Consider the following 25,875-nt stretch of genomic DNA (forward strand, 5'->3'; position numbering starts at 1 on the left):
TTCTTTTAAGGGACTGCAAAAAAGCAGCATTGTGCAGAGCATTAAACCATTAGCCGCTGGAGATAATGTTCCCCTCCTGCAGGGCAGGTCCCTTGCGACAATAACCATCTCCACGGCTGATGGATATCCTGCCCGTCAACAGGCGCCGGCTGCTGTTGGCGCCAGGCCCAGGGGGGCTTGTCCTTCGCTTCCTCACTTGCTCTCAGTCGCTCTTCCCGTGATCAGGGATCCTGCTCTGCCATATGGCACCGCGGGGAACAACACCAACACTTGGTTGTAAAGAAAGCCAAGGATATTGCTAGGTGGAGACAAGGGGGGCGCTATTTAAGCAGGAAGGTGCTGATCTGTGCCCCAGTTCTGGTTTCAAATGGTGTTTATTGAAAATAACAACAATAATACTGAAATACAATAAAAATCAGGCCACTAAAAAAGAACGCGAATTGAATCTACAATTCAATGCCAAGTTAATTCCTGCGATTAAATAGTGAAAACACCCACTGATGCTCCTTCTCCAGGTTTATATATCAATTCCAAAACTGAGCAAATGAGTCAAATTTTGTTGCAAAAGTTCAGAAGAGTTAGTCCTTAGCGGCCCATTTGACCCTTGGAAGCAAAAACTACTAATTCCAGGGAATCTATTTTGAAGCAGCTATATGAACACATGAAGCTACCTTAGTCCTGAGCTAGATAACACCCAGACTTAAGTCCATCTCTGACTTACAGCAGAGGGACTTTCCCAAGTCTATTCCAAGATGTTTAACTGGAGGCACCAGGGATTGTACCTGCCATCACCTGTCTGCTAAACACACACGTGGCCTGCCACTGAGGGATGGGCCTGCTACATTGACTATCCAAGATCTCAGGTGCCTGAGATACTTTTAACAGGGGCCAGGTAACTGGGGCCAGAACCTGGACGTTTCTGTAGTCAAAGCAAGTGCCAGCATGTACAGCTATGGCCCTTTCCTTGCAGATGTGGTTGTGGGCTGAGATCCATTTATCATGCGAGCAATAAAACATCTGCAGCTGCTGTACTAGGATTGAAGTAGACTCAGCCCCACCTGAAGTTAACAGGACAAAAATCAGCTTAGCGGGCATGCAAAGCCTCTAGCCAGTCCCAGATTAGGGCTCTAGGCTAATACAGTGGTACCTCAGGTTACATACGCTTCAGGTTACAGACCCCGCTAACCCAGAAATAGTACTTTGGGTTAAGAACTTTGCTTCAGGATGTGAACCGAAATCGTGCTCTGGCGGCACGGCAGCTGCAGGAGGCCCCATTAGCTAAAGTGGTGCTTCAGGTTAAGAACAGTTTCAGGTTAAGAACAGACCTCCAGAACAAATTAAGTTCTTAACCTGAGGTACCACTATACTCAGATCCAGTTGCTGAAAAATAACAACTAATTGAATGTGCTTGCTTATTTAAACTTGTTTAAGGGTTAAATACCTTTGATAGGGGCAGTTTTTCTAATTCCAATGAGAAAAGTTCTTTTTAAGAAATGAGGAATTCTTAAGACATTGTGAATGTTTATAAAATATGGTTCTGACAGCACAGTCAGTCTGAGAAAAAAAGTAAAAAGTTAATGTCTTATGAACCAGATGATGAACCTTCCACTGTGGGGCAGATTCAAGGCCTCTTCCAGCCCCCACCCCACCCACAGAGCTCTTCCTCCTATGAATTTGAAACCAGGGTTACTAAGCTTTATTTCTGCGCTCTACAAGGCAAGAAATTAGGGAATGATCTGGGAGGAAATTCAGTCCATGCATTTGGTATGGTGACGTGACGGCGCACTAAAGCCGGCATGCTATAGCTTTCTAAGCATGAAGAATGTCTGGCTTGATGTTGGCACACCTGTCAGATGCAGAACAAGATGGGAGCTTGGTAGATCCCGGCTCAAAAGGTTTCCCATCTTCAATACTGCCCATTAAAAAGGAGAAAGCATCCTAACAGACAAAAGAACCTTTATTTATAAAACCTGCTGAAATGGTTAAGTCCCAGTTCCTGGTCTGATGATGGGAGCGGAAAACAGGAGCCTCCTGAAACTCTCAAACATTTAAGTATCAAACTCAAAGCTTCCAACAAGAATAGCTTTTAAGCACCGGATCCCTCTAATCCACCAACTCCCTCCAAGTGGCCCACCCAAGCCTCTCCCATTTCCTCTTTTCTTCCTGCCTCCCCTCCTTGGAAGGCATCCGTGTGCCAACCAGGGTTACGTTCACAATATCACAAGGGAACATCCTCCAGTCCCAAAGCTCCAGCAACCTGTCACAAAATCAGCAGGAGCAGATGAGGGAGAGGGAGAGAAGCGCTTGCAGGGCCAGAGGTGGCCTTCTAATCCTTGTAGCTGCAAACTGCTCCCTTACAGCCAATTCATTAACATGCAGAAAGCCAAGTGGTAGTTTCCCCTGAAGATGGAGAATTGCATGTTTACACAACAGTTGTCCCAACGTTCAGTGCGGGGCAGGCAAAACCTTGCCTAGGCAGACCCTTCGTGGAAGGCCTTTGCCATTGCATGCCCCACTTTCACCATCTTCTTCTCTTTGGCATCAGGGCCCATCTTCTGGCGGGCCAGTTTCACCCAGTATTGCTCTGTCCTGGAGAGGTAATCTGTGTACTTTTCATCAGGCTGCACAGCGGGGTGATCTTCCTCTGCTGCAGAAGGCAAGAAGGGAGAGGGAGAGAGAGAAAGTGCAATGAGGAGCAGAGCAGAGAGGACCACCTGCTCTCTTCCAGGTGTAGCACTCCATAGACAAAAAAGATGCTGCACAAAGAATGCGTAATACCCTATAGCAACTCTACTAAAATCCCCAACGAATCTCCACTTCCTTACAGATGAAGCTTGAACTGCACAATTCGTTGCCAAATCTCCTTAACAAAAAGTCAAGCAGATTACATTAAAGCTAACATTTGGCATGCAAAGTCAAGCGGAGACAAGAAACTCAAGCGTCTCCTTTCCAGCACATCTGAGAACACGGGTGCTTTTTCCCAGCTCTTTTCTGCGCAACTACCTTCATCCTCGCCCTCAGCATCGTCAGAGTCCTCTTCTTCATCTTCCTCCTCGTCCTCCTCGTCTCCTCCCTCCGCACCTTCCACATCTCCCTCGTCATCAGACTCCGAATCTTCAAGCCATTCCTGAGTTTCTGCCGCAGCCATTAAAATTCGCAGGTATAAAAGGGAATACAAAGTTAGCAGCAGGAACGGCAGCTTCCCCTCTGGCCACTTTATCTAGAATTTCATCACCATCAGGTGACCAGCAGCAACTCTTTATATACCTGGGTTTACAGTGGTGGCTGTCTGGGGCAAACAGGAAGTTGCCAAGGCAAGCTTGAGACTCATTGTCTCTAGCTTTCAAAATTAAAAATACTGAACCTAGATAGGGGCTCAGGTACCCAGAGAGGGAGAAGCACCTCCTCAAAGCTTAGAGTGAGTGGGGAGTTGATTAACCATCAAGCAGGAGGGAAATGGGATCAACATCCTAACCTCACTTGAAAAGCAGCACAGCCAGATGCACCAAGTCCACAGCAGAGGGGGAGAGCATCTGCTTTGTATGGAGAAGGCCCCAGGTTCCACTCCTGGGACCTCTATGTTGGGCTGGAAGAGAACCCCCATTTGAACCCCTGAAAAGCCTCCTAGAATCCAGGGAAAAGATCAGCTAGGCAACTGTACAGCTTTTGGCGAATGCTGAAGATGCACGACTTTATTCCAGCCTTTGACAGCTGGGATGTGTGCGCTTTCAGGCCCCAACCTGTGTGTAATCTGCTTTTAATTCTGAATTTTTAATTGTTGCTGCCCACCCTGAGACCTGCTGGTGAAGGATAGGCAATGCATTAAATTAATGGTACAAATAATAATAATCAGTCAACACAGCTGCCTGTGTCCAGGTATCATGGAAGGCTTGTGAGCAACAGAGGCTGAGATTTGTTTTACTTTATATAAAGGAGTCATATCCTGCCTTCCCACTAGGAGACGGCACTGAAGGCAGGTAGCAACCTTATTTAAATGACTGTGATTAGCTGTGATTCCTGCATTGCAGGGGGCTGGGCTAGATGACCCTTGGGGATCCCTTCCAACTCTACAGTTCCACGGTTCTATGACAATGGTAAGTGGGAAAAGGAAGTGGAAAGACCCGTGGGATAACTAAGAGGAGTTTGTGGCTGGTGCCTGGAGCTCTGGGCAACTGGGGGTTGCCAAAGGCACTCAGCCTAAAAAGGAGTCAACACACAGACACGACGACTTTGGTGGGATTAAGACAAAGGTTTCAAGGTCCAGACACAAATGAGGCCAGACAACTTAGAGCCAAAGGGCACGGAAAAAAAGGTTTTCCCAGGGATTAAGCCAGGCCAAAATTAGACTTTGTGTGCGCGCGCTTGATGAAATCCAATGCTGTTCACAGCCCCAAGAATTAAAAACAGCCTCGGCTGCATCCCCATCACCTGTCTAATTTGCCAGCCTAAATAGGCTTTTGTCCCCAGTCAGCTGCAGTCGTGTAGTAAAATTAAACACGGAAGCCCTCAGATTTCTAGGAATAGTTTCCAATGCCCAGGAACTTGATGAGACTGTTTGTTATACAAAATGCTTTCCTGAAGTTCTGACTGTCTGCTGACGCCTGTGGATGCTCCACATGCTCCCACTGGTTTTGTGTCAATGCTCAGTGTCTGACACAGAATCAAGTATTTTATGAATAAGGGCTTTCTCTTAAGTTTCTAGTCCTTATGTTTGCAGAGACAGGCTGGTTAAAAAAAATACAATGTGGGCAGTGCCTAGTGAAATGTCAGAAGTCATGTTGGATGGGCAGCAGCAGCAGCAAAGCTTGCAGCTCACTGGAATTTGTCGTGGAAAGGAGTTGACAAATACTACAGAATCAAAGCCCTAGCAACGGAGCATGTTTGTGTTTGTGCCTCCTAGGTAGCTGTTCTATTTAAATCAGACAAATGAGCAAAGCGTGCATATTTTCTGGGCAATACAGGTAAATAAGAGCCTGCAGGATCAGGCCTGTGCTCCATGTAGTCCAGCATCCTGTTCTCACCTTGGCTGACCAGATGCCTGAGGGAAACCTGCAGGCAGGACCCCGCTAACTCCAATTGCTAAGTCGAAGTCCTAACACAATTGAGGACCTGATCAGATAATAATAATAATAATAATAATAATAATAATAATAATAATAATACCGTAATTTATTATTTATACCCCGCCCATCTGGCTGGGCCTCCCCAGCCACTCTGGGCGGCTTCCATAGAAACCAAAAATACAGTAAAATATCACACGTTAAAAACTTCCCTGAACAGGGCTGCCTTAAGATGTCTTCTGAATGTCAGGTAGTTGTTTATCGCTTTGACATCTGCTGGAAGGGCATTCCACAGGGCGGGCGCCACTACCAAGAAGGCCCTCTGCCTGGTTCCCTGTAGCTTTGCTTCTCGCAATGAGGGAACCGCCAGAAGGCCCTCGGCGCTGGACCTCAGCGTCCGGGCAGAATGATGGGGGTGGAGACGCTCCTTCAGGTATACTGGACCGAGGCCATTTAGGGCTTTAAAGGTCAGCACCAACACTTTGAATTGTGCTCGGAAACGTACTGGGAGCCAATGTAGGTATTTCAAGACCGGTGTTATATGGTCTCGGCGGCCGCCCCCAGTCACCAGTCTAGCTGCCGCATTCTGGATTAGTTGTAGTTTCCGAGTCACCTTCAAAGGTAGCCCCACGTAGAGTGCATTGCAGTAGTCCAAGCGGGAGATAACCAGAGCATGCACCACTCTGGCGAGACAGTCCGCAGGCAGATAGGGTCTCAGCCTACGTACCAGATGGAGCTGGTAAACAGCTGCCCTGGACACAGATTTGACCTGTGCCTCCATGGACAGCTGTGAGTCCAAAATGACTCCCAGGCTGCGCACCTGGTCCTTCAGGGGCACAGTTACCCCATTCAGGACCAGGGAATCCTCCACACCTGCCCGCCTCCTGTCCCCCAAAAACAGTACTTCTGTCTTGTCAGGATTCAACCTCAATCTGTTAGCCGCCATCCATCCTCCAACCGCCTCCAGACACTCACACAGGACCTTCACCGCCCTCACTGGTTCTGATTTAAAAGAGAGGTAGAGCTGGGTATCATCCGCATACTGATGAACACCCAGATGGAAAGACTGTCATCTATTGGTAGCGTTGTGAAGAGGATGGCAATTACTGTGTTATTTTATCCTTCTGGTCAGTGTTGTAGATTTTGCTTCTGCTGCCAAATGGGGAAGGGCAAGGAGTCAGAACACCAGTGTCTGATCCCTGGCTCCAACAGCTTTTGGGATTTCATCAGGCAGCACCAATAGGCTTTCAAGAAAGCTTCAGCCCTAACGACTAGCAACTTGTTGCTGTTGTTGTTTTAAAAAATAAATGCAAGAGAATTTGAATTCTTAACATCAACAAACGTTGCAATTGCCCAGCATAATGGCAGAAGTACAGAACAGAAGGCTGGCTGCAAGAGCTTGAAGCAAAATATGGTAAGTGGCTTCAACTTACTCGGGTCCATCTCCACGAGGACCTTCCATTCTTCCATCTTGTGGAGGTCAATAGCATAAAGGTCGTTCAGAGTGAACTGGCGGTCGCCCACCTCAAACATCCCTCCGTAAACATAGAGCACCCCGTGCTTGACTGCCAGCATGGCGTTTGAGCGTGGGCATGGCTCCACCTGCTGGCCGGAGGCCTCATCAACCGTGTCATCCTCTTCATCCTCCGACTCAGGATCCTGCAGCTCCAGCTCGGGGGCCGAAATCACCTGCTTGATAGTCATGATGGTCCCATCCTCTGCCACCACCTCTTTGACGATCTCCACGGGGCCCGGAGGGAGCCGCTCCTCACTCTCACCACCTTCACAGCCAGTCTTTGCCGCAGGCCCTCGACGCCGCTTCTTCTTCTCAGTCTTTGGACCCTGTTGAGGTTGGAGGGGAGGAAGAGAAACACTTTAATGGAAGCAGGCCGGAGCCCAAAAGCAAAAGCCTGCACAACTTTTGAAAGTCAAAGCAGAACAGACAGCTGCCACCTTCCTGACAAACTGATGAAATTTGGCAAGAATTGGTTCGTTATCCAGTGTGCTCTCCCTCCACCTCTCCTCTTCTGTTGACAGGGAGCTGACCTGTACCACCACAGTGCCAGAAGGACTGTACCATTCAGAAATGGTACAGTCCTTCTGGCACTGTACCACTTTAAAATGCAGGTGGGAATTGCATGACTGAATTTTTTAACAACAACAACATAGAAGATGGTCGCACTGGGGTGTAGGCTTGGCTGGAGGCTTTCCCCTGGCATGCTAGCTTTCCTTTTTAAGGACTTTGTGATGATACACAGGGCTCATTCAAACACACAACTCCCAACCTGCTTTCTGAAGTGGTACAATCCAGGTGGGATGGCAACACTTGCATTTTGCTGAATGGGCAGATTAGTCCACTGTGATGGCCGCAAGTAATCATTATCTATTTTGTTTTATTCATTAATTGCAGTTTTATCCCACCTTTCCTCCAAGCCTGCGATGACGTGCATGACTCTCTTCCTCTCTCTTTTATCATAACAACAACCCTGTGAGGTAGGTTAGGCTGAGAGGGAGAGATTGGCCCAATCTTCATGGCTGAGTGGGGATTTGAACCCTGGTCCTAGTCCAGCATTCTAACCCCTGCACCACCCAGGCTCAATTGTCTATGTTACAAGAGGTCTGCATGGGTTGAATTGTACTGCAGGTGAAAATATGTAGGGTCTTTTCTTTCTTTTCAGTTTTCCTTTTTTTATTAGGCAACTTTGTGGTGTTCATGCACACATCCCTGTCTCCTCTGCAATGCCAGGGGGCTTGTAAACCAAAATGTGAAACCCTCAGAACTTGCACAGGGCTCTGAAGTGCTCAGAGCACTTTCGCCGACATTTCGCACTTGTTGCAATTCTTAACAACAACCCTGCAAGGCAGGGCAGCATGATTATCTCCACGTTGCAGATGAAGGCAGAGCTGGGGGCTAAAGGCTGCTGGGCAAGAGTAACCCCACGGTTAAGAATCTTTCCAGACCTTTAGCTGTCCAGGAAACCACCGGTTCTTCACCAAGTCGTAGAAATAAATATCGTTAAAGAAATCTCCTTCAAGGTCCTCCTCCTCTTCCTCATCGTGGACCCCACCAAAGAGAAGGGACCGGTTGCTGGGACCCACAGCCACCGAGAAGCCAGACCTGGGGGTCGGCTTCACCCCTGAAGAACTAATCCGACCCCAGGTCCACTTGTCTAGGAAACATGAAAGAGAAAAGGAGTGCTTCTTTTTTTTAAGGCGGACAGCATTTGCAAGTCACAGGCAAAGGGAAACATCATGAAGTCTAAGGTCAGCAGAATGTGAGCAGAGTGCCACCTTGGAATGAAAAGCAAGACTTTAAATCCTGCCTCTACTCCTCTGTCCACCCCATACCTCTGAAATGGCAGCTCTGTCACCCATCCACCTGCTTCTCCCACCATCCCACCTGTGGAAGGCCACCTGAAGAGCAAATAGCTCCAAAAATCTCATGTAAGTAAGCTAAGCCACTACACTGAAAATCGAACCCAGGCCAGGCCCAGCTTCCTATGTATGGAGTCCAGGCAGCCCTGAGCCCTCCTGCTTACCTGAGCTTTCAGCCTTCAACAGGAACAAATCTGTATGAAGAGTGCCCTTGTCAACGTCTTTTTTAATTCGCTGTAGAAAAAAAAAGAAATGTGGTTTTTTAAAATCTAGCTATCTATCCACTGCTTAAATAAAGGAAAATCAAAGTGGTTGATATAAAAATGCTACAAAATTTCCATTAAAAATTAATAGCTAAAACAGATTTTAAAACTGAATATAATAAAAAAAAATTAAAAACAACAACAGATTTTTAATACAAAGTGTACATAATACATCTTAATATGTCTGAATGGGCTTGCCTAAATATACAAGTTTTTACAAAAGGCTTTCCTCTGCAAGCCTGGAACAGAGTTTACTGAGGCACAGAAAGACTGAAATGCAAACAAGGCTACAGGCTAAAGAGTAACCACAGCATCTTCTATGACTTTTAAGGAGTTCAGAAAGTGCTTCATGTGCATTGTCCTCTAATCCAGCCTTTCTCAACCTGTGGGTCCCCAGATGTTGTCGGACTACAACTCCCATCACCCCTAGCTAGCAAGGCCAGAGCTCAGGGATGATGGGAGTTGTAGTCCAACAACATCTGGGGACCCACAGGTTGAGAACCGCTGCTTACAATAGCCCTTTAGAAAGAGAAGATAAGGCAGGCTGGTGGCTTTCCAATATCTGATCTGCCATCACGCAGAAGGTGGAACAGGCTTGCTGAGAAATGTAAGAGCCGCCGGGGCCCACTAGGGGGCGCATTGGAAGATGGCTGACAATAACATCTCTCCGACCCACACGAGGTAATTTGGAGGCTATGATGGGGGTAATTAGCCTCCTTAACCCCCCCAGGATTGTGGGGGGGGGACGGCCCTTGCCTGCTGTGCCCTATACCACCCCCGAATTTGTGGGGATGGGGGCACTAGGCACAAAGCCCTCCTGTGGGATTTCGGCACTCCTGGACGCCATCCCTGATTCGCGCCACTAGCTGCAAGAACTTCAAAAGAAACAATTTAGATGAAAGGAATGCACATATTTCAAGAAAGAAGGGGGAGTAAAGACTGCTAACAGAAGAGATCTCTGACAAAACAAGATAAGAATAAAACATGAGAAGACACGCCAAGACAAGGTACGGCAAATGACTGATGGGGGAGGGGGAAAAACTTTCCCTTCTTTTCTTATGTGATTAAACAAGAATCCCCTCCCCGCATGAGTCAGAAATGTCGTTTTAAGGACTTAAGCTGTGGATTTAAGGCTGTGTGGAGATAAACTTTCGAACCAAAGCACGTTTAAAGAAGAGCGTGGAGTGTGTAAGAGCTTTGGAATGACGCAGTTAAAAATGCCGTCGCCATATTGGGAAGCTCTGTCGGAGGTCTTGAGTCTAGGAGGAGAAAGAGAGAAATAGAGCTGTTTATATATTGTGGGTTAAACTCCTCAGTGGGACTTAAGAGCGACAGTTTTACGAGACTATGATGGAAAGAGTGATGATATATGGAAACCATCTCGATTTGAGGATTGGAAGAACGGAAAATTCACACAGGACTATTATTACTATTGGTGTTTATCGGCTTAAGGAGACTATCAGAAGAGATCATAAAGAAAAAAGAGAAAATATATGAACAAGATGTGATGTGGAAACAAGATAAGATGGGATAGAATTATGAACTCTGTTTGGACTGATTTGGACTGATTTGGACATTAACGCAGCAGCAAGAAGATGATCAGAATTCCCCTTCGGATCTTGAAATATGGGTCCCCCCAACAAAATTTAAAATTCGGCTATGTAATTCGAAATTTATGTGATATGATTTAATTTGATGTGATTGGCCAGTTAATAAAAATTATTTTTTAAAAAAGAGAGAGAAACGTAAGAGCCGCCTGCTTGGTCAGGTCCATCTAGTTCAGCATCCTGTTCTCACAGCGACCAGCCTGTCAGAAACCCTCAGAAGGCCCTGAGCACAAAAGCTCTCTCTCCTCCTGTACTTTCCAGCAACTGGTATTGAGCATTCCTGCCTCTGGAAGCAGAGCAGAGCCACCATGGCTAGCAGCCATCAATAGCCCTCTCCTCCATGGATTTGTCTAATCCTCTTCCAATTTGATGGCCATCCCTGCCTCCTGTGGGAGGGAGTTCCATAGTTTATGCTGCATGAAGAAGCACTTTCTTTTATCTACGCTAAATCTTCCAACACGCAGTGGATGCCCATGAATTCTAGTGTTATGAGAGAGGGAGGGAAACTGTTCTCTATCCACCTTCTCCGTGCCATGATCATCTCATCTCTTATACACCTTTTCTCTAAACTGAAAAATCTCAAACACAAAAAAGCCGGAAGAAGGAAGGAGGGAAGCCAGCTCTTGAGAGCAAGAATAAATGTAAAATGCAATATGATATGTGTATGTATAGTATTTAACTATAAAAAACCCCCAATGAAGATCATCTTTTAAAAAAGAAAAATCTCAAACACTGCAACCTTTCCAGCATAGGGGAGTTGCTCCACCCCCATGAACATTTTGGTTGCCCTTTTCTGAACCTTTTCCAACTCTGCAATATCCCTTTCGAGGCAAGGTGACCAGAACTGAACACGTGGTCACACCCAAATGTGGTTGTTCTCTCTAGAATGAGCAGGAATTAAAAGGATGCAGATTTTGGCTTAGCATTCTGGAGGCAAGATTTCTGCACTGAGGGCAGGACCGGATGACCCCCCAATTACCCTTCCAGCTCTACAGTTCTGTATGCTATAACAGGTCTCAAGCAAGTGTCAACACACAACAGACTTGTGATTCCACCTGTGGAACCCGACCCATCAACGTGGCGCATGGAAACAAAGATGGCCTTCACAAATGACTTTTAATGATAAGGACTAGAATCAAGGCTTTTGGCATTTTCAAAGGGTGGCGCTCTTAGACATGTTTCAAATTGCACCATGTCCCGTGCAAAAAACACCCAGCGAGATCTCAGACCTGGTTAGGACAATCCCACTGCACATAGCATCTTGCAAAGGGAGCCAGTGTGGGGCAGTGGTTAGAGTGCTGGACTAGGACCTGGGAGACCAGGGTTCAAACCCCCACTGGGTGACCTTGAGCCAGTCACTCTCCCTCTCAGTCTAACCTACCTCACAGGGTTGTTGTGGGGATTAAATGAGGAGGGGGAGAACCATATACATCTACCTGAGCTCTTTGAAAGATGTGGGATATACGGTAAATGCAATAAATTCATTAAGACTGTAAGATCTTGCTAAGGCTATATAGGCTGCCAACATACCTGGGTGTCTCCAGGTGTCAAATCCCCCAAAGAGGAAGGGGGGAGCTCCGTAAGCCCATATATAGCAGGCCAAAACCAGCAAGCAGCTTGAAGCTAGGCACTACAAGGCCTTTCCAGCTCCATGCTCAGAAGAGCAGAGTCAGACAGGTAACAACATTGTTACCCCACTTGGAACCACATTACCCTTGTCACAAACCACCAAGTATTTATTTAAAAACACCCACAGACACCTTGCATGCTTTGTGGTTTGTAGGTTGGTGCAGATGGTGGAAACAGGAGAAAGCAGGAAAGGAGCAAATCACTGGTGCCTTGCAAGAAAGGAGTTCCTATTTTCTGCATTCAAGCAGGAGCTCCAACCTTTTTGAGCCAGGGGACAAATCTGGATTTTTGAGAAAGTGCTGTGGGTGCCAGGCACAAAATGGCTGCCGGGGAGGAGGGCTGGCATATAACAAAATGGCTGCTGCGGGGGTGTCGCAGGTCACAAAATGGCTGCCACATCTAAAAAAGCAGGAAAAAAGAGAAAGGATCACAACATGGGGCAGGCACCTACATATGTCAGCTGCTGCTGTGCTTGCTCACCCGGACAAGCTTTTTGCCCCTCTCTGCCCTCTGTGGGTACATGTAGGCAACCCCTGAAGAAGGTGAGCATCTGCACAATTGGAAATCCAAGCAGTTCCAACCTAATATGGCAGAACACACTAATGAGAAAGTCAGAAAATAAAAGTAAAAAGAAGAATGAACACAGGAGAGCAGCCCCCATTTCCTTCCAGACAAACGGGATCAAAAGAAGGGGGTGGGCGATCGCAACAGTCTAGCTTTCTGCTCATGCTATTAGACATCTTCATTATGTCTCCCCTTAATTTCTAACATGTAGTGGACAAGCCAGCAGAGCTGAGCTGAGCTGAGCAGCCACACTCCGATCTGCGTTTAGCTACAGTGACTTCCTTGAGGCTTGCTCTCAACCCAACCTACCTCCTGGGGTTCTTTTGAGGCTTAAATTAAACAACATCCTGCCTAGAGCTCCCAGGGATTGGGCAGGAAAGGAAGAGGCATTGTGGAGTTAGCACTATAGCCACAGTCTAGTTATCCACTAGGAAAGGCAACACCAAGGCCTCCATTCCATACCCTTGAATGATGAAGCAAAAAGGAAGGCAAAAGAGATGGGACTGGAGAGGCTCAAAAGGTGGTGTCCCTTTGGCTATTCAGATGCAATAGCTGCTAATGAGGAGGGAAGTCATACATTTTCTGTACAAACTGCAACAGAGCCCAACTTAGCGGATGTGAAGCTGAACGAGAACATTTTCACTTTAAGAAGCCTTGACCACCCAAATGTTCAGTCTGATTAACCAGACTGAGGTTCAGTGGCCAAACTTCTTGCAGATCAACAAGTTTGCTGAATGACTTGGGACACAGAGTGATCGCCCCACCCCCACCATGTGGGAAATCTGAGCCACATGAAGGGAGAGCTGTCCCGGAAAACAACCAGCCCAGAGTGTGTGTCTTCAGTTATGTGGACATTGCTACAAATGATCCAGAGCCCCAACAAAACACAGATAAGAGAAGCTAGCCTATTCCTTGCAAACTCACTCTTAGTCGCTCTAAAGAATACGGATCAAGGAACTAAGCAAGTCAATGTAAAAGGCACCACTCACCTGCTTGGAGTAGCCTCCATAGACGAGGATGTTGCCTTCAGGAGTGGTAGCCAGATGGCAACCAGACCTTGGAGCGGGGGCCATCCCGGAGGGAGTCAGCTTGGTCCAGGCAAATGTGTCCAGGTTAAAGGTATAAACATCGTTGTAGTAGATGTAATCTCTGATTGGAACAAAAGCAGCGGGCAGAGGTACTGATAAGGCGTATGGTCTGAAGGCACATGAACCTTGCTGAAGCTAAGCAGGGCTGTGTCTATTGATTATTGGACACCCTGCCTCTTGGAGCACTAAGCTGGGGCACTAAGCTGAAGCACACGCCCACGTCACTGGCACTCCCAGAGATTGCGATGTACACCTTATCCTTTGGAAGGCAGAGCAAAAATGTATAAGCACACGAAACTTATCAGGAAGTCTCTTGCTTCCTAAAGTTGCTGTCCCTGGTGCTGAATGTCCAAAAATCCTTACTCTCTGACATGTAGGTGACAAGAAAAAAGGAGTCATTTCTGGAAGCAGATTCCTGAAAGGAGCCTGTCTGAATTCCACTGTTCTTTCTTTCTTTTTTTAATGATGCTCCAGTCTAGCTTCCAGAATACAAGCTTGGCTTTAGATGCAACTTGTAAGACAATGAGAACATGGAGCAATGCAAAGGCACATCTAGTTTAGCATTCAACTTCCCACACAGTGGCAGATCAAATGTCCCAAAGAAGCCCAAAAACAGGGTGTGCGTACCTTCTACACTGTATGCCTCTACTACCTGACATGTAACAGTATACATCAACTGAACATGAAGGCTCCATACAGCCACCATGGGTAAGAGCTATTGATAAATCTGTCTTCCAGCAATCAGCTTACACAGAGAATCCCACAAGTTTCTTGCATGAAGGTGGACTTCCCTTTGTCCATCCTGAATTTACAGCTAGTCAGTTTCGTTGGAGTTCTTTCTAATGTTATGGGAAAAAGAGACGACACTTTTCTGTGGCCACGTTCTCCAACCCATTCCATCACATGGCAAACCTCCACAATGTCCCTAGTCCCTTAATTGACCTTCCTCCCCACCTCCAATAAAAGGGAGTTCTGCAGCAGATCCATCTCTCCACAAGCCCTTGCCATCAACACATGGCACACGGTGGAAGAAATGAAGTCCAATGACTGGAGATTAGCTGACAACTCCATTGACCAATGGAACTCCACTGACTGGCAGCATTCAGAATGGGGCGCAATGAACAAGATGGATCTGAGGCAGGAATGGGGCAGCTGCTGTAGCCCTCCATATATTGTCGGACTCCATCTGCACAGCCATTGCTCAAGGATGATGCGTACGGAGACTCTAGCAACATCTGTAAGGCCACAGGTGAGCAGCCCCTGGCCTAAGGCCTGCTGGGCCCGAGCCAACCCTTTCCAAGCGAACAAAAAGCACAGCGCCAACCGACCTTGCACTTTCGTGGAACCCTCCAAAGAGGACCAGCTGCCTCTTGCACACCACCATGCGGTGTCCGCTCCGACCCGAAGGGCCCCCAGAAGCCCTGAAACACAAGTGAACAGACTGAGCAGTAACTGGAGAAGGCCCCCCTGTTTGCACCTTGCCAGTTCCTGCTTCGTACCATTTGGGGGGGGGGGGAATAAGATGCCTCTGCTCCTCGTGTTGTTGGATTCCAACTCCTGGCAACTCCTGTAGCCAGCAGGACCAATGGCCGCAGGGATGGTGGGAGTTAGGACTCCCAACTACACCAGAAGGGCCAGAAGTTGCCCAACCCCAGTTTGGGGAACAAGAACATCTATATGGCTCAAGCACCAGCTGCCTGTTTTTCTTTAGGCAACACACTTGCCCCCTTGGCTGACAAACTACTTCTCTCCCACCCCCACCCCTGCCCTTTTTTCTTTATTAGAAACAAAAGCTCCATCTCCGCCTCCTCCTCGGGAAGAGCTCCAACATCTGTGCTGATGAGAAAGTCTGCGGGGGAGGCAGCCCGCCTGTGTTTCACTGCTCTCCTGACAGCGTGTCTGTGTGTAAATCAACTTTCTGCTCCTCCCTCCTTCTGGCATTTCGATTGCAGTTTGCAGAAAACAAAAAAGAGAGGGTGGGCTAAACCTAGGTCTTACTGACAACACAGGGTCAGACGGGGCTTCCGCAGAGGAGTGGCAGAGCCAGTGCATCACGGGCAGAAGATTCCAGGTTATTATTTATATCCTGCCTTTTCTCTCCAAGGGACTCAAGGTGATGTGAAGGGTCCTCCCCTTTCTCATTTAATTCCCACAACAACCCTGAAAGGTAGGTTAGGCTGAGAGGCAGTGACTGGTCGAAGATCATGCTTGGTGAGAGTCAGGGATTTAAGAGGACTTCCGGGTTGGCGCCATTGTTTAATGGCGGATTCCCTCCGAGCTCCGGAGGGAATCGGCTCCGTAGCGTCTGGGTCTGGCCGCTGCGGCGAAGCGGGGACCCTTAAAATCACAGGCGCGGATGCCTGTGAACACAGAGACTCGGCGGGCACCATTTGCGCCCCCCCAATCCGCGACGGAGCCTTTTTAAAGGCTTCGGAACGGAGGCAGGGTGAGGCGTGGTGCTGAGAGTACTCCCTCGCCTACGGAGTGAAGCCGCAAGCCATTGACAGAGAGCGCCAACTTATTCCAAGACCGATTGGACTCTAAAATATAAACCTGTGAGTAATACGGAGATTGGAACTTTAAAAATTTTTAATTTTGGATTTGGAACAAGCGGGAAGGGGCTAAAAAGGAAGTTCACCCCCCCCTCTTTGTAAACAATCTAAAGCAAAGGACTGGGCAGCTAAGGTCGAGAGAATCTGTTTTTTGTTTTTTAATGAAAGATCCTGACTTCACGGTTTTGATACTATAAGAAGATTTACTGGAGGATAAAAAGAATTTTGGGAGCTGAAATTTCACCCCCCCCCCGAGACCCGGGAACGTCCTATGAGAAAGCCTGTTGCATTGAAGATTTTGACAGCTGTCAAGTGAGCTGCTAGTCAGCTAGTTGCCAGCTGGAAAAAGAGAACATTGTTTCTGCTGTTTTTGCTGGTTTACTTGGTATAACTTGTTGAAAATAAGGAGGGCTGATACAAAATAACTGGACTTTTGGTTTTGAGCTGAAAGGAACAACAAGGAACTAAAATCCCCCTAGAGGGGTAATAGGGACATTACATCACAAAAATGGCTGGAGTATGTAAAATCCAAGCAGAATTGGACAGAGCACTCGTTCTCTTGGGAAACTTGCAAGATGAGTACAATGCTTTGTCTACAAAGGTATCACTACTACACTGGACAGTAAACAACAGTTTTGAGCCTGATAAGGACTTGAAACAGGAAGCCCATTCAACTGAACAAATAAATGAAACTGAAAGTGTAGAAACGATGGAGCAATATGTTGCTTTTGAAGAAAATGAAGGAGGAGCAGGAGATGTGCAGGAGTCAAAGGAGAGTTACAATATGAGGCCTGACATGATGATAAAAAAGGATAATAAAAAGTGGATGTGGAAAGCCTGGTCTGAATGGGAGTCTGGAAAATGGAGAGATCCCTTTTGGAGGAGATCTGAAGACCTGAGGATTACAAATTTGTTGGTGAAAGCTGGAGCTTTGGGGACATCTGGATTTGAAAGAAATTTGAAACAAGAGTTGGAGCACCCCATAGGCTTTGCCTTTAAGCATGGAGGACTGGCTGGAAGCGACATGGATTCTGTTGGGCCGGAGCTCCTCCGAGACTTGGGGTTCAACATTAAGGACTATCAAAGAGACCGGCAGAAAGGAACTGAGAGAGATATAAGGGCCTCGGATGTGAGATCTCCAGGCTAAATAAATAATATAAAGACTGATGGATATTGGTTGGGGACTGGAACCGGGAAAAGGGTGGGTGGAGGTTGGGAATCCAAGGGGTACATAAGGATAATTTGCTTTTTATATTTTTTGTTAGTGGTAAGGAAATTGGGTAAATCGTGGAAGGGAAATTTTGGTCGACTTTAGGAAAAAGGTTTAAGAATAATTAATGAGGTATAAGTATTGATGTGTAATTTTAATAAGGTAAAATTGGTTTCTTTTCTTTTTAAATTAATTGAAAATAAGGCTGTTAAAAATAAATTGAAGAAATGGAAAAAAGAAGTAAAGTAAAGCAATAGTATGTTAGAACAAATGTTTAAGCTAAGGTAAAGAAATAAGTTAAGGACTTGCTGAACTGACAATTTAAATTGGAATACAGGAAGGGGAGGTGTGAGGAAGTCTGAGAAATAAGGTTAAGAATAATAAGTATTAGAAACTTTATGTGTTTTTTCTATTTTTTGTTTTGTTTAGTTTTGAATGTTATGTATTTTTGTGTTTTTTGTTTTGTTTATTTTTTGTTTTTGTTTGTTGTGTGTTATTTGAAAATGCTAATAAATATTTAATAAAAAAAAAAGAGAGTCAGGGATTTAAACCCTGGTCTCCCAGGTCCTAATTTGGCACTCTAACCACTACACCAGACTGCCATCTTCAGCTGATCAGATCTCAGGCAGGAGGACCTGGGAAAGAACTTTGCCCAAAACCTTGGGAAAGCCTTTGTTTGCCCAAGTGGTTGATACTGAGCTAGGTGGTACAGAATAGAGAAGCTGTGTACAGAAGGGTATTTCTACTGTAGCCCAGGGGTAGAGCATCTGCTTTGCAGGCTGATGTACGCAGGTTCAATTCCCAGCAGCATCTCCCGGTAGTGCTGAGAGAGATTCCCTGCCTGAAACCCTGGAGAGCCATTCTGCTTGTCAGTGTGGACAATATTGAACTAGAGGGACCAACAGTCTGAATTGGTGCAAGGCAGCCTCCCATGTTCCTGCATGTTCATATAAACACCAATGTGCAGTTTCATGTTTTAAATATTTCCTCCAGGTAGGAAAAGGTGATCACATATGGAAGACAGCATTGCCTAATTTGCTAACCAGGTAAATGCATGCTTTATGTTGTCACAATTTCCTAAACGCTCTTCAATATTTGAAGATGCTCTACCTTTCCAATCAGTTGGGATCAGAAAGCAAAGACTCGCTTTGCCTCCTCACTTATCACACCCCTCTACTAAGGTTGGGAAACATCTGTGCCCCCCCCCGACACTGTCGGTCTCCAACTCTGATCTGCCCCAGCCAGCTGATAGGAGTTGGGAGTCCGGCAACATCTGGGAAAGGAAAAAAGAGACGTTTCCCAGGACTGGACTCTGGCAATGCTGCTGCTTATGCATTATGCATTATGCCACACCTCACTTACTTTATTTGCTCCCAGGTCTTGCTGGCCAAATGCAAGACCCAGAGATCTTTGTAGTGGTAAAACTGCTCCCCGTCTGGTGAAGCAAACTCCCCGCCAAACACCCAAAGCTGTCCGCCACCCTGAGCTACCACCACAGCCTGCCAAAGGAAGAGAGAGAGATAGAAAAAGTTAGGGCAACTTTTGAGTAATTTTCAACATGTGCAACACACGAACAGCCTCTCTCATTAAACCTTACCAACAACACTGCCAGCTGGGTCGTGCTCACCCCCATTTTACTGTTGGGACAACCCAAGGCTCTATGTGTACAAGTCGTCCAGAGTTTGCAGATCTGAACCCGCTCCAAGCAGAAACGGTAATCCTAGCAATGAGTAGAGCAATTCCTTCCCTGACAAAGCCAAGCCTGTGACTTTAATAGCTGAAAGGGGGTGGGGGAGAGATGGCCTGATTGTGAAGGTTTCACAGTTCAGTGGTGGCAGATGGGTCTTATTGCCTCAACTCCTGGGCTGCATTTGGGCTAAAGCCTTCAGAATCCCTTCGTAATTCAGAATGGACACCAAAGGATAACAGTGTCACAAGGAGAGGAATCTAGATGTTCTTTCTCTGCAGCATACAAAATAATTTAGCAGACAGGACTTTTTTCCAAGAGTGCCCCCTCAAGAGGAATTCCAAGTTATTCCCTGCCTCAAGAGATACATTTGGCTCTCTCCTTGTCATCCTTTCACCAGACCTCGTGAATATTTCTTTTTCTATGAGCTTTTGGGTAGAAAAGTTGGTGAGGGGAGGGCGTTAGTACTGCTGCAGTTGCCTTGTGCTGGGATTGCTGGGTTGAATGAAACAGTATTTTTATGCTTTGATCTGGACCAAACAGCACAATGAATGTATGCAAAAGTGTACTGCAACTCCAGGCCAGTGGTGGCCTACAGTAGTTGGATGGTGGTCCAAAAACAGATCACAGGTAACCCAAAGGTAGGTCACACAAATAAGTCTAGAAGGATTTTCTTCTTCTGCTGCTGCTTGGTAGGGAGAGAGAAAGGCATATCCAGTAAAACAAATTTAAAAACAGGTCCAGGTTGCAGGATGAGGTTAAGAGTGGGATCCCAGGAGTTGATCTGTACGGGTTGGAAAGTCCTGCTCCAGAGAACGGCTTGTTGTGGAAAATTACAGCTTGTTAAAGCACCACCTGCTGGACACTGTCATTTATGACAGGTAGAATTTTACAGAGAGAGCACACACACACACACACACACACACACAGAGAGAGAGAGAGAGAGAGAGAGAGAGAGAGAGCGCCCATCTTTTTTCGAGCACCAGCATCAAACTCAGTGGGTTTCTCTAGCACCGTTCTTGCATATATGCTTATTTCCACATCTGATGCAAAAATAACCATGCAACTTTCTCTCTCTCTCTCTCTCCACGTAAAAATGTAAGGCTGTCATTGCTGTCCCTTACAGGACGATCTGCAGTGCCACATCACAATCTTGGATTTGCATGAAGTCAGGGTGGGGTAGGGGAGGGGAAAAGAATACAGGTTGCCCAACACAAGGGGCAGTGGCACGGGAGTCAGAAGGGAGAGACAATGATGGGGAAAGTGGTTTTAAACAGCAGCAGAAGTTTGAGTAAAGCAGTGGCAGAAGGAACTGAGAGGAAAACGGCAAAGGGGAGGAAGAATAGGGGTGAAGATAAAAACAGGACTGCAGAACCAAAGACAGAGGCAGCTTCAGAAATGGAATTGGGATTGTGCGTAATAGTTGTATGAGTTGGGAAGGGGGAATCCCTAGTGTGGCGCAGCAGCCCCTAGTGTGCATGTGTGTCTCTGTGCCTATATATTTATATGATTTTAAAGTTAAATATATGTTGTGTATTAAATTGTTATTTAATACCCTGAAACCTTAAAGCAAACAACAAATAATATACTTCTACTCTGAGGCAACACATGGTATGATGCTGGTGAAGGAGGGTATCAGGAAGGCCTCTGCACCAGCTGTGTAACCCCTCCTGCTACTGCGAACCCTCACCTCCTAGAACTGCTTCCTGGGGCAGAGCGTATCATTACCTGATGGGCACAGCGGCGTGGAGGGGGGTTGGGGATGTCAAGTTTAGCCCAGCTGTTCTTCCGAATGTTGTAAACAAACAACTCGTTGTACAGGAACGTCTAGAGGAAGAGGAGGCAGAAGCTTGCTAGAATATGTAGCGTACTCCACACACACACGTTCCTTTTATTTATTAAAATACTTGTATATGGCAATTTAATAATAAAAAACCCCAAAGTGATTTGCCACAATTATATCTATACAATTAAAAAAAAAACACCAGCATTTATTTATTTTTATAAATTTATTTATTTGGTTTTTCGAATTAAAGTTTTACAATCAAATATCCAACATACATCATAAAAACAAGATTACAAAGAATCTCCTGGACTTGCCTCCCCACTTTTGTGGGTCCTATCGTTAATCATTTCCTCCTGCATGTTTTATAATAATCCAAGTCTTTTATATCTCCATCATATCCAAAATGCACCATTAAACTGCAAGTGCTATTCCAATCCTACTAAGGATTTTAAACTTTAAGATTTAAAATCATGGCTCTTATGTGTACACATAACCTAGCACAGAAATTTTTCCAGCAAACCTTTAAAGGTGAATTTAATCTAGAAGGGGCCCGATGAATCTTCACCAGTTAACAGCATGCCACAGGATCAGGCCAATGATGCTGAAGACTCAATTTCACATTGATGCCAAATGAGTTTTGGCAACTCATAGAATGGTCAACACCACCCTTGCAGATGATCTCAATGATCAAGCGTTCAATGATAAGGGTTCAGGTGATCCCTAAGCTACCTTGGACCTAAGTTGCTCAGGCCTTTGCAAATTAATGCAAGGACCTTTAACCTGACTTAGTAATAGATGTGCACTCAGTTTCTTCTCTTAGTTTAGAGCAGGCATCCCCAACTTGCAGCCCTCCAGATGTTTTGGCCTACAACTCCCATGATCCCTAGCTAACAGGACCAGTGGTCAGGGATGGTGGGAATTGTAGTCCAAAGCATCTGGAGGGCCAAAGGTTGGGGATGCCTGGTTTAGAGCCTACCCAATCCCTTAAGTCTTGGGAGAGGTACTGATGCCAAAGCATTATTTTAAAATCTCCCACCAGGATTTTCATTTTCCAAGCTCTTTGAAGAGGGACAAGGACATGTCTGCATCCTAGCCAGTGCCCAGAGCTAAACAGTAATCTATTACATTCATAAAAGACTTCTAGTTACCAAAGCATGACCTTTTTTAGGTACTGATGGGTGAAGGTGCAACTCCTAGCAACTTTACCTATCTCAGAAGGGAATCCTGGCGTTAAGGGGATAGTTGCTTGGGAAGACATGGTGGAAAAGCCAAGCAGGCTCCTCCACAATGAGCGGACCTCCAAGAAACCTGTTGCCCCATGTTGAGAAATTATGGGCTGAAGGATGAAGTAGCAGAGGAACTGTCCACTTCCCCCACTGCACCAGCCCAAAGAATGCTTTGTGCAGAAAGAGGGAGCGGTTGGGGGAAATGACTCAATTCCTATACTGCTAATTTGAGACCACAATCAGTCTGTGACCCAAATGTCTGACTCTGTCTCTGCAAAATTCATAGCCTGGATGTACTCAATTTGGACAGAAAGGAGACCAGCTCCTTTTGGACAGCAGCAGGAGGGCTGTTCATGTGCAGAGAGGCCGAGGAGCTGAAGGAGATGTTCCAAATCTGTCTCCAGGAGTTATGAACTCCTAAAACATTGATGATGGCCAGGCAATCACTCTTGGCCCTTTTAATGGAACCTGCCATGCCTGTGGCAGCTGGAATGTCATTACAGTGGGCAGCATGGACAGGCAGTCCCATTTATTCTGGGACCCTGAATAGCTCCTCATTCCAATAAAATAATTTTGTGCAAAATCACTGAAAGCAAAAAGTCAAGGCAAAAAGTATGAGCAGGGTGAACTGGGGTTAGGGCAGGGCTGGGGAGCCCATGGCCCTCCAGATGTTGCTGGAGTACAAAGCCCATCACCCCTGCCCATTAGGCCACGCTGCCTGGGGCTGATGGGAGTTGGGAGCCTGGCACCACCTGGAGGGCAACCACAGGTACCCTGGGGCAGGGAAGGGGGCAGGAGGATAGACAAAAGGATATACTTTACTTTTTTGCCATTGAAATATTCACCTCCAAAGAGGATTAGCTCATCTTTCTCAGGATGTGGAGACAGAGATGCGTTGAGCCTGGAGATGGAAAAATGGGGCAGATATAAGGAGGGGAACAGACTGGGGACCTGTTCCATGCGTACTGTGCAAAAGTACTTTAGAGCTTTATATAACTCCATCCTGCAACGCTTATGGTGACATGCAAAAGCAGCCACTTTCTGAGACGTATCAAAGTGGTCACTATATTGATGACAGCTTAGGTTCATTACTGTTGTCCATACTAACATAAAAAGAGGGGAAATATCAACACATTTAATTTCAAAATCAGAGTATCATTTATTTCATTTATATCCCACCTTTCCCCACCAAAGGAGCTCACGGGGCTCTTCCCATCCTCATTTATTCCACACAACAACCTTGTGAGGCTGAGAGGCAGTTTGCAAAAACACCAAACCAATAGAAATACAAGAGCAAACACACAGATGTTGTTGGACTACAACTCCCATCATCCCTGAGCTCTGGCCTTGCTAGCTAGGGGTGATGGGAGTTGTAGTTCAACAACATCGGGGGACCCACAGGTTGAGAAAGGCTGCAAGCAAGTCTCAAAAGATTAAGACTATTAGGTAAAAACAAGCAAATTTTTCAAAAAAAAGTTAGTAGAAAAAATACCAGAGAATAAAGCCAAACAATGAAACCCCTCTGATCTTCTAGTTATTCTGAATGCTGCACAATCAATGCTGGTTCCAGCAAGGCTGGTAAAATTATTAGGAGTTGTTTGTAGCCCACACTTCCAGGAAAATATGACCCCCGTGCACATTCTTACCTTGGGGAGGGCGGGGGGCAGCTGGTCTCAACCACTTGAGTCTTCTTAGCATCCAGTGTCTGGAATTCCGCTATCAGAGCTTCAAGATCCTCCTTTAAACAAAGAGACAGTCTGATCAAGAGCATTTCACAACCAGGTGCCCTCCATATGTTGTTGGACTACAACTCCCATCAGCCAGCGCACACCAAACCACAAGATCTAGAAGGAATTTCCCATCCTCAGATGATTTGAGGGCTTATTCTATTACACTGTTCTCTGTCTTCTTGTTCTCTCTTACCTAGTACTGCCACAGCCCCCCAAACTTTTATTTTTAAAAGAACTATAGCTTAGCAGCAGAGCATCTGCTTTACATGCATAAGGTCCCAGGTTCAATCCCCAGCAGCACCTCCAGGTAGGGCTGGAGACACCCTCTGCCTGAAACACCAACATCACGGCAGGGGTGTTTCTATCTACCCCCCCCCCTTTGCCACTGGAAGCCTTCTAAGCTGCTGCAAGAGAGAGACACTGAGCAACACCTTGGGAGGAGTGCTTCTAGGACTAAGACGAAATGCGAAGCTCCTTTATTATTTCCACTATTGGACGCTGCGTGTTGTTTAAATAACCTTGTTCTATTTATAGTATCAGAATGTGGGTTTTTGTTATTATATTTGTTATTGTTCTATGTTATGAAACTGTTGCTGTGTTCTGCTATGTTACTATGAAATTGTTTGAAATGCATCCCTGCTTTTTTGTTGTGACCCGCTTTTTTGAGCATGATTTTATTTTGTGGGAAAGAGGCATACAAATAAAATGAATGAAACGAAACCTCTGGAGAGCTGCTGCCAGCCAGCCCTGAGCTCAGTGGACCAATAGTCTAACTCAGTATGAAGCAGCTACCTACGTCCGTATGAATTGCATTCCTCCCCGCCCCCCCAGTGGCCGATGCACCTTTTTTTCAGCGGGGTGGGGGCTGAAGATTGCACAGAAATTCAGCCAAGGGGGCTTTTTTCTTTATCCAGGAACTGCAGACCTGTTGAGCTTCTGCCTGCAGCGAAGCTCTTAAAGGCACAGGAGCCCTGGCGGGAGGGGGGCAGCTCAGCTTCCTCACCTGCTCCTTCTTGGCCCTCTTGGAGACTTTCTTTTCCATCTTGGCGGCTGTTTTCTCAGCCCCCTTCACCTTCTTCTCCTTCTTGCTCTTCTTGCCCATCTTTGCAGCAGGAGAGGCCGCCTGGCCAGCCTCTTCCCTCTGCACGCAAAACACACGTGCCCCGACCCAGCCTGGCCTTTTCCCAAGACCCCAAACAAAGGTCATTTCCTGCCGAGGGAAGGAGCAAAGGCGGCAAGCGGGATCCTTCTCATCCGCCGCAAAAACGAGACTATTGCCATCTGCTGGAAGGGAAGGCTCCCTGCCAGGCCTTCGGATCTGGAGAACAGACGAAGCGGGCTGATTTGATGCAAGTGGGTGGCCGCTTATTCATAGCTGTCAACTTTCAGATTTGAAAATAAGGGATCAGCAGCCTCACCTGTCCCGGGGACAGTCTACGGGATATCTAACAATCCGGGATAGCAGCGGGAAACGGCGCTGGAATAAGGGAATTTCCCGCAAAAAAAGGGAAGGTTGACAGCTATGCGCTTATTCCATTTGCAAATGAAACTGTGCAAAGCGTCTTGGCAGCAGACACGGTTATCCTCGACAATACAGCTTGAAACGAGAGTGGTGCCGCAGTGGTTATAGTGCGGGACTGGGACCCTGGGAGAAAGCAAGGTTCAAATTCCCACTCGAACATGTTGCACACTGGGCACTTCCTCCGGCCAGTAACCTACCTCACAAGATTGTTGTGGGGATTAAAGGAGGCGCCGGGGGCGGGCGGGACAACCATGTACCACCACCTTGAGCTCCTTGGAGAAAAATACAAAATATATTCTTCCCTGGGAAACATTGTTTGTGATGGATAAAACAACTTTGGTGCTGTCCCCAGGATGTTGTATGGGTGGTAAAAAGGTAAAGGACCCCTGACAGTTAAGTCCAGTCGCAGACAACTCTGTGGTTGTGGCGCTCATCTTGCTTTACTGGCCGAGGGAGCTGAGGTTTGTCCGCAGACAGCTTCCGGGTCATGTGGCCAGCATGACTAAGCCGCTTCTGGTGAACCAGAGCAGCACACAGAGACACCGTTTACCTTCCCACCAGAGCAGTACCTATTTA

At 46.5% G+C, this 25,875-nt stretch overlaps 1 protein-coding gene across 1 annotated transcript; it reads right to left on the reverse strand.

Annotated features, from left to right (window-relative positions):
• Positions 1–1,939: 1,939 nt before the first annotated feature.
• KLHDC4 (kelch domain containing 4) lies at positions 1,940–24,989 on the reverse strand. Its single transcript, XM_053399942.1, has 12 exons — positions 24,781–24,989; positions 23,694–23,785; positions 22,870–22,948; positions 20,764–20,862; positions 18,711–18,847; positions 14,915–15,007; positions 13,488–13,647; positions 8,600–8,669; positions 8,022–8,230; positions 6,494–6,902; positions 3,004–3,135; positions 1,940–2,647 (listed from the first exon to the last, which is right to left on the reverse strand). Exons 1-12 carry the CDS (start codon positions 24,982–24,984, stop codon positions 2,472–2,474), a joined length of 1,860 nt encoding a protein of 619 aa, XP_053255917.1. The 5' UTR covers positions 24,985–24,989; the 3' UTR covers positions 1,940–2,471.
• Between the last annotated feature and the right edge of the window lie 886 nt (positions 24,990–25,875).

The sequence above is a fragment of the Podarcis raffonei genome, chromosome 8 (assembly GCF_027172205.1).
Source record: "Podarcis raffonei isolate rPodRaf1 chromosome 8, rPodRaf1.pri, whole genome shotgun sequence".
Lineage (NCBI taxonomy): Eukaryota > Metazoa > Chordata > Lepidosauria > Squamata > Lacertidae > Podarcis > Podarcis raffonei.

Bases quoted from the DNA above. Each gene is read 5' to 3' on its own strand.
- KLHDC4 (XM_053399942.1), bottom strand. From the start codon at position 24,984: ATGACCTTTGTTTGGGGTCTTGGGAAAAGGCCAGGCTGGGTCGGGGCA. The intron at 22,949-23,693 runs GTAAGAATGTGC...TTCCATCTCCAG, and splicing joins TGCCCCCCGCCCTCCCCAAG to GCTCAACGCATCTCTGTCTC. The intron at 15,008-18,710 runs GTAAGTGAGGTG...CTTGTGTTTCAG, and splicing joins AAGACCTGGGAGCAAATAAA to GGCTTCTGGGGGCCCTTCGG.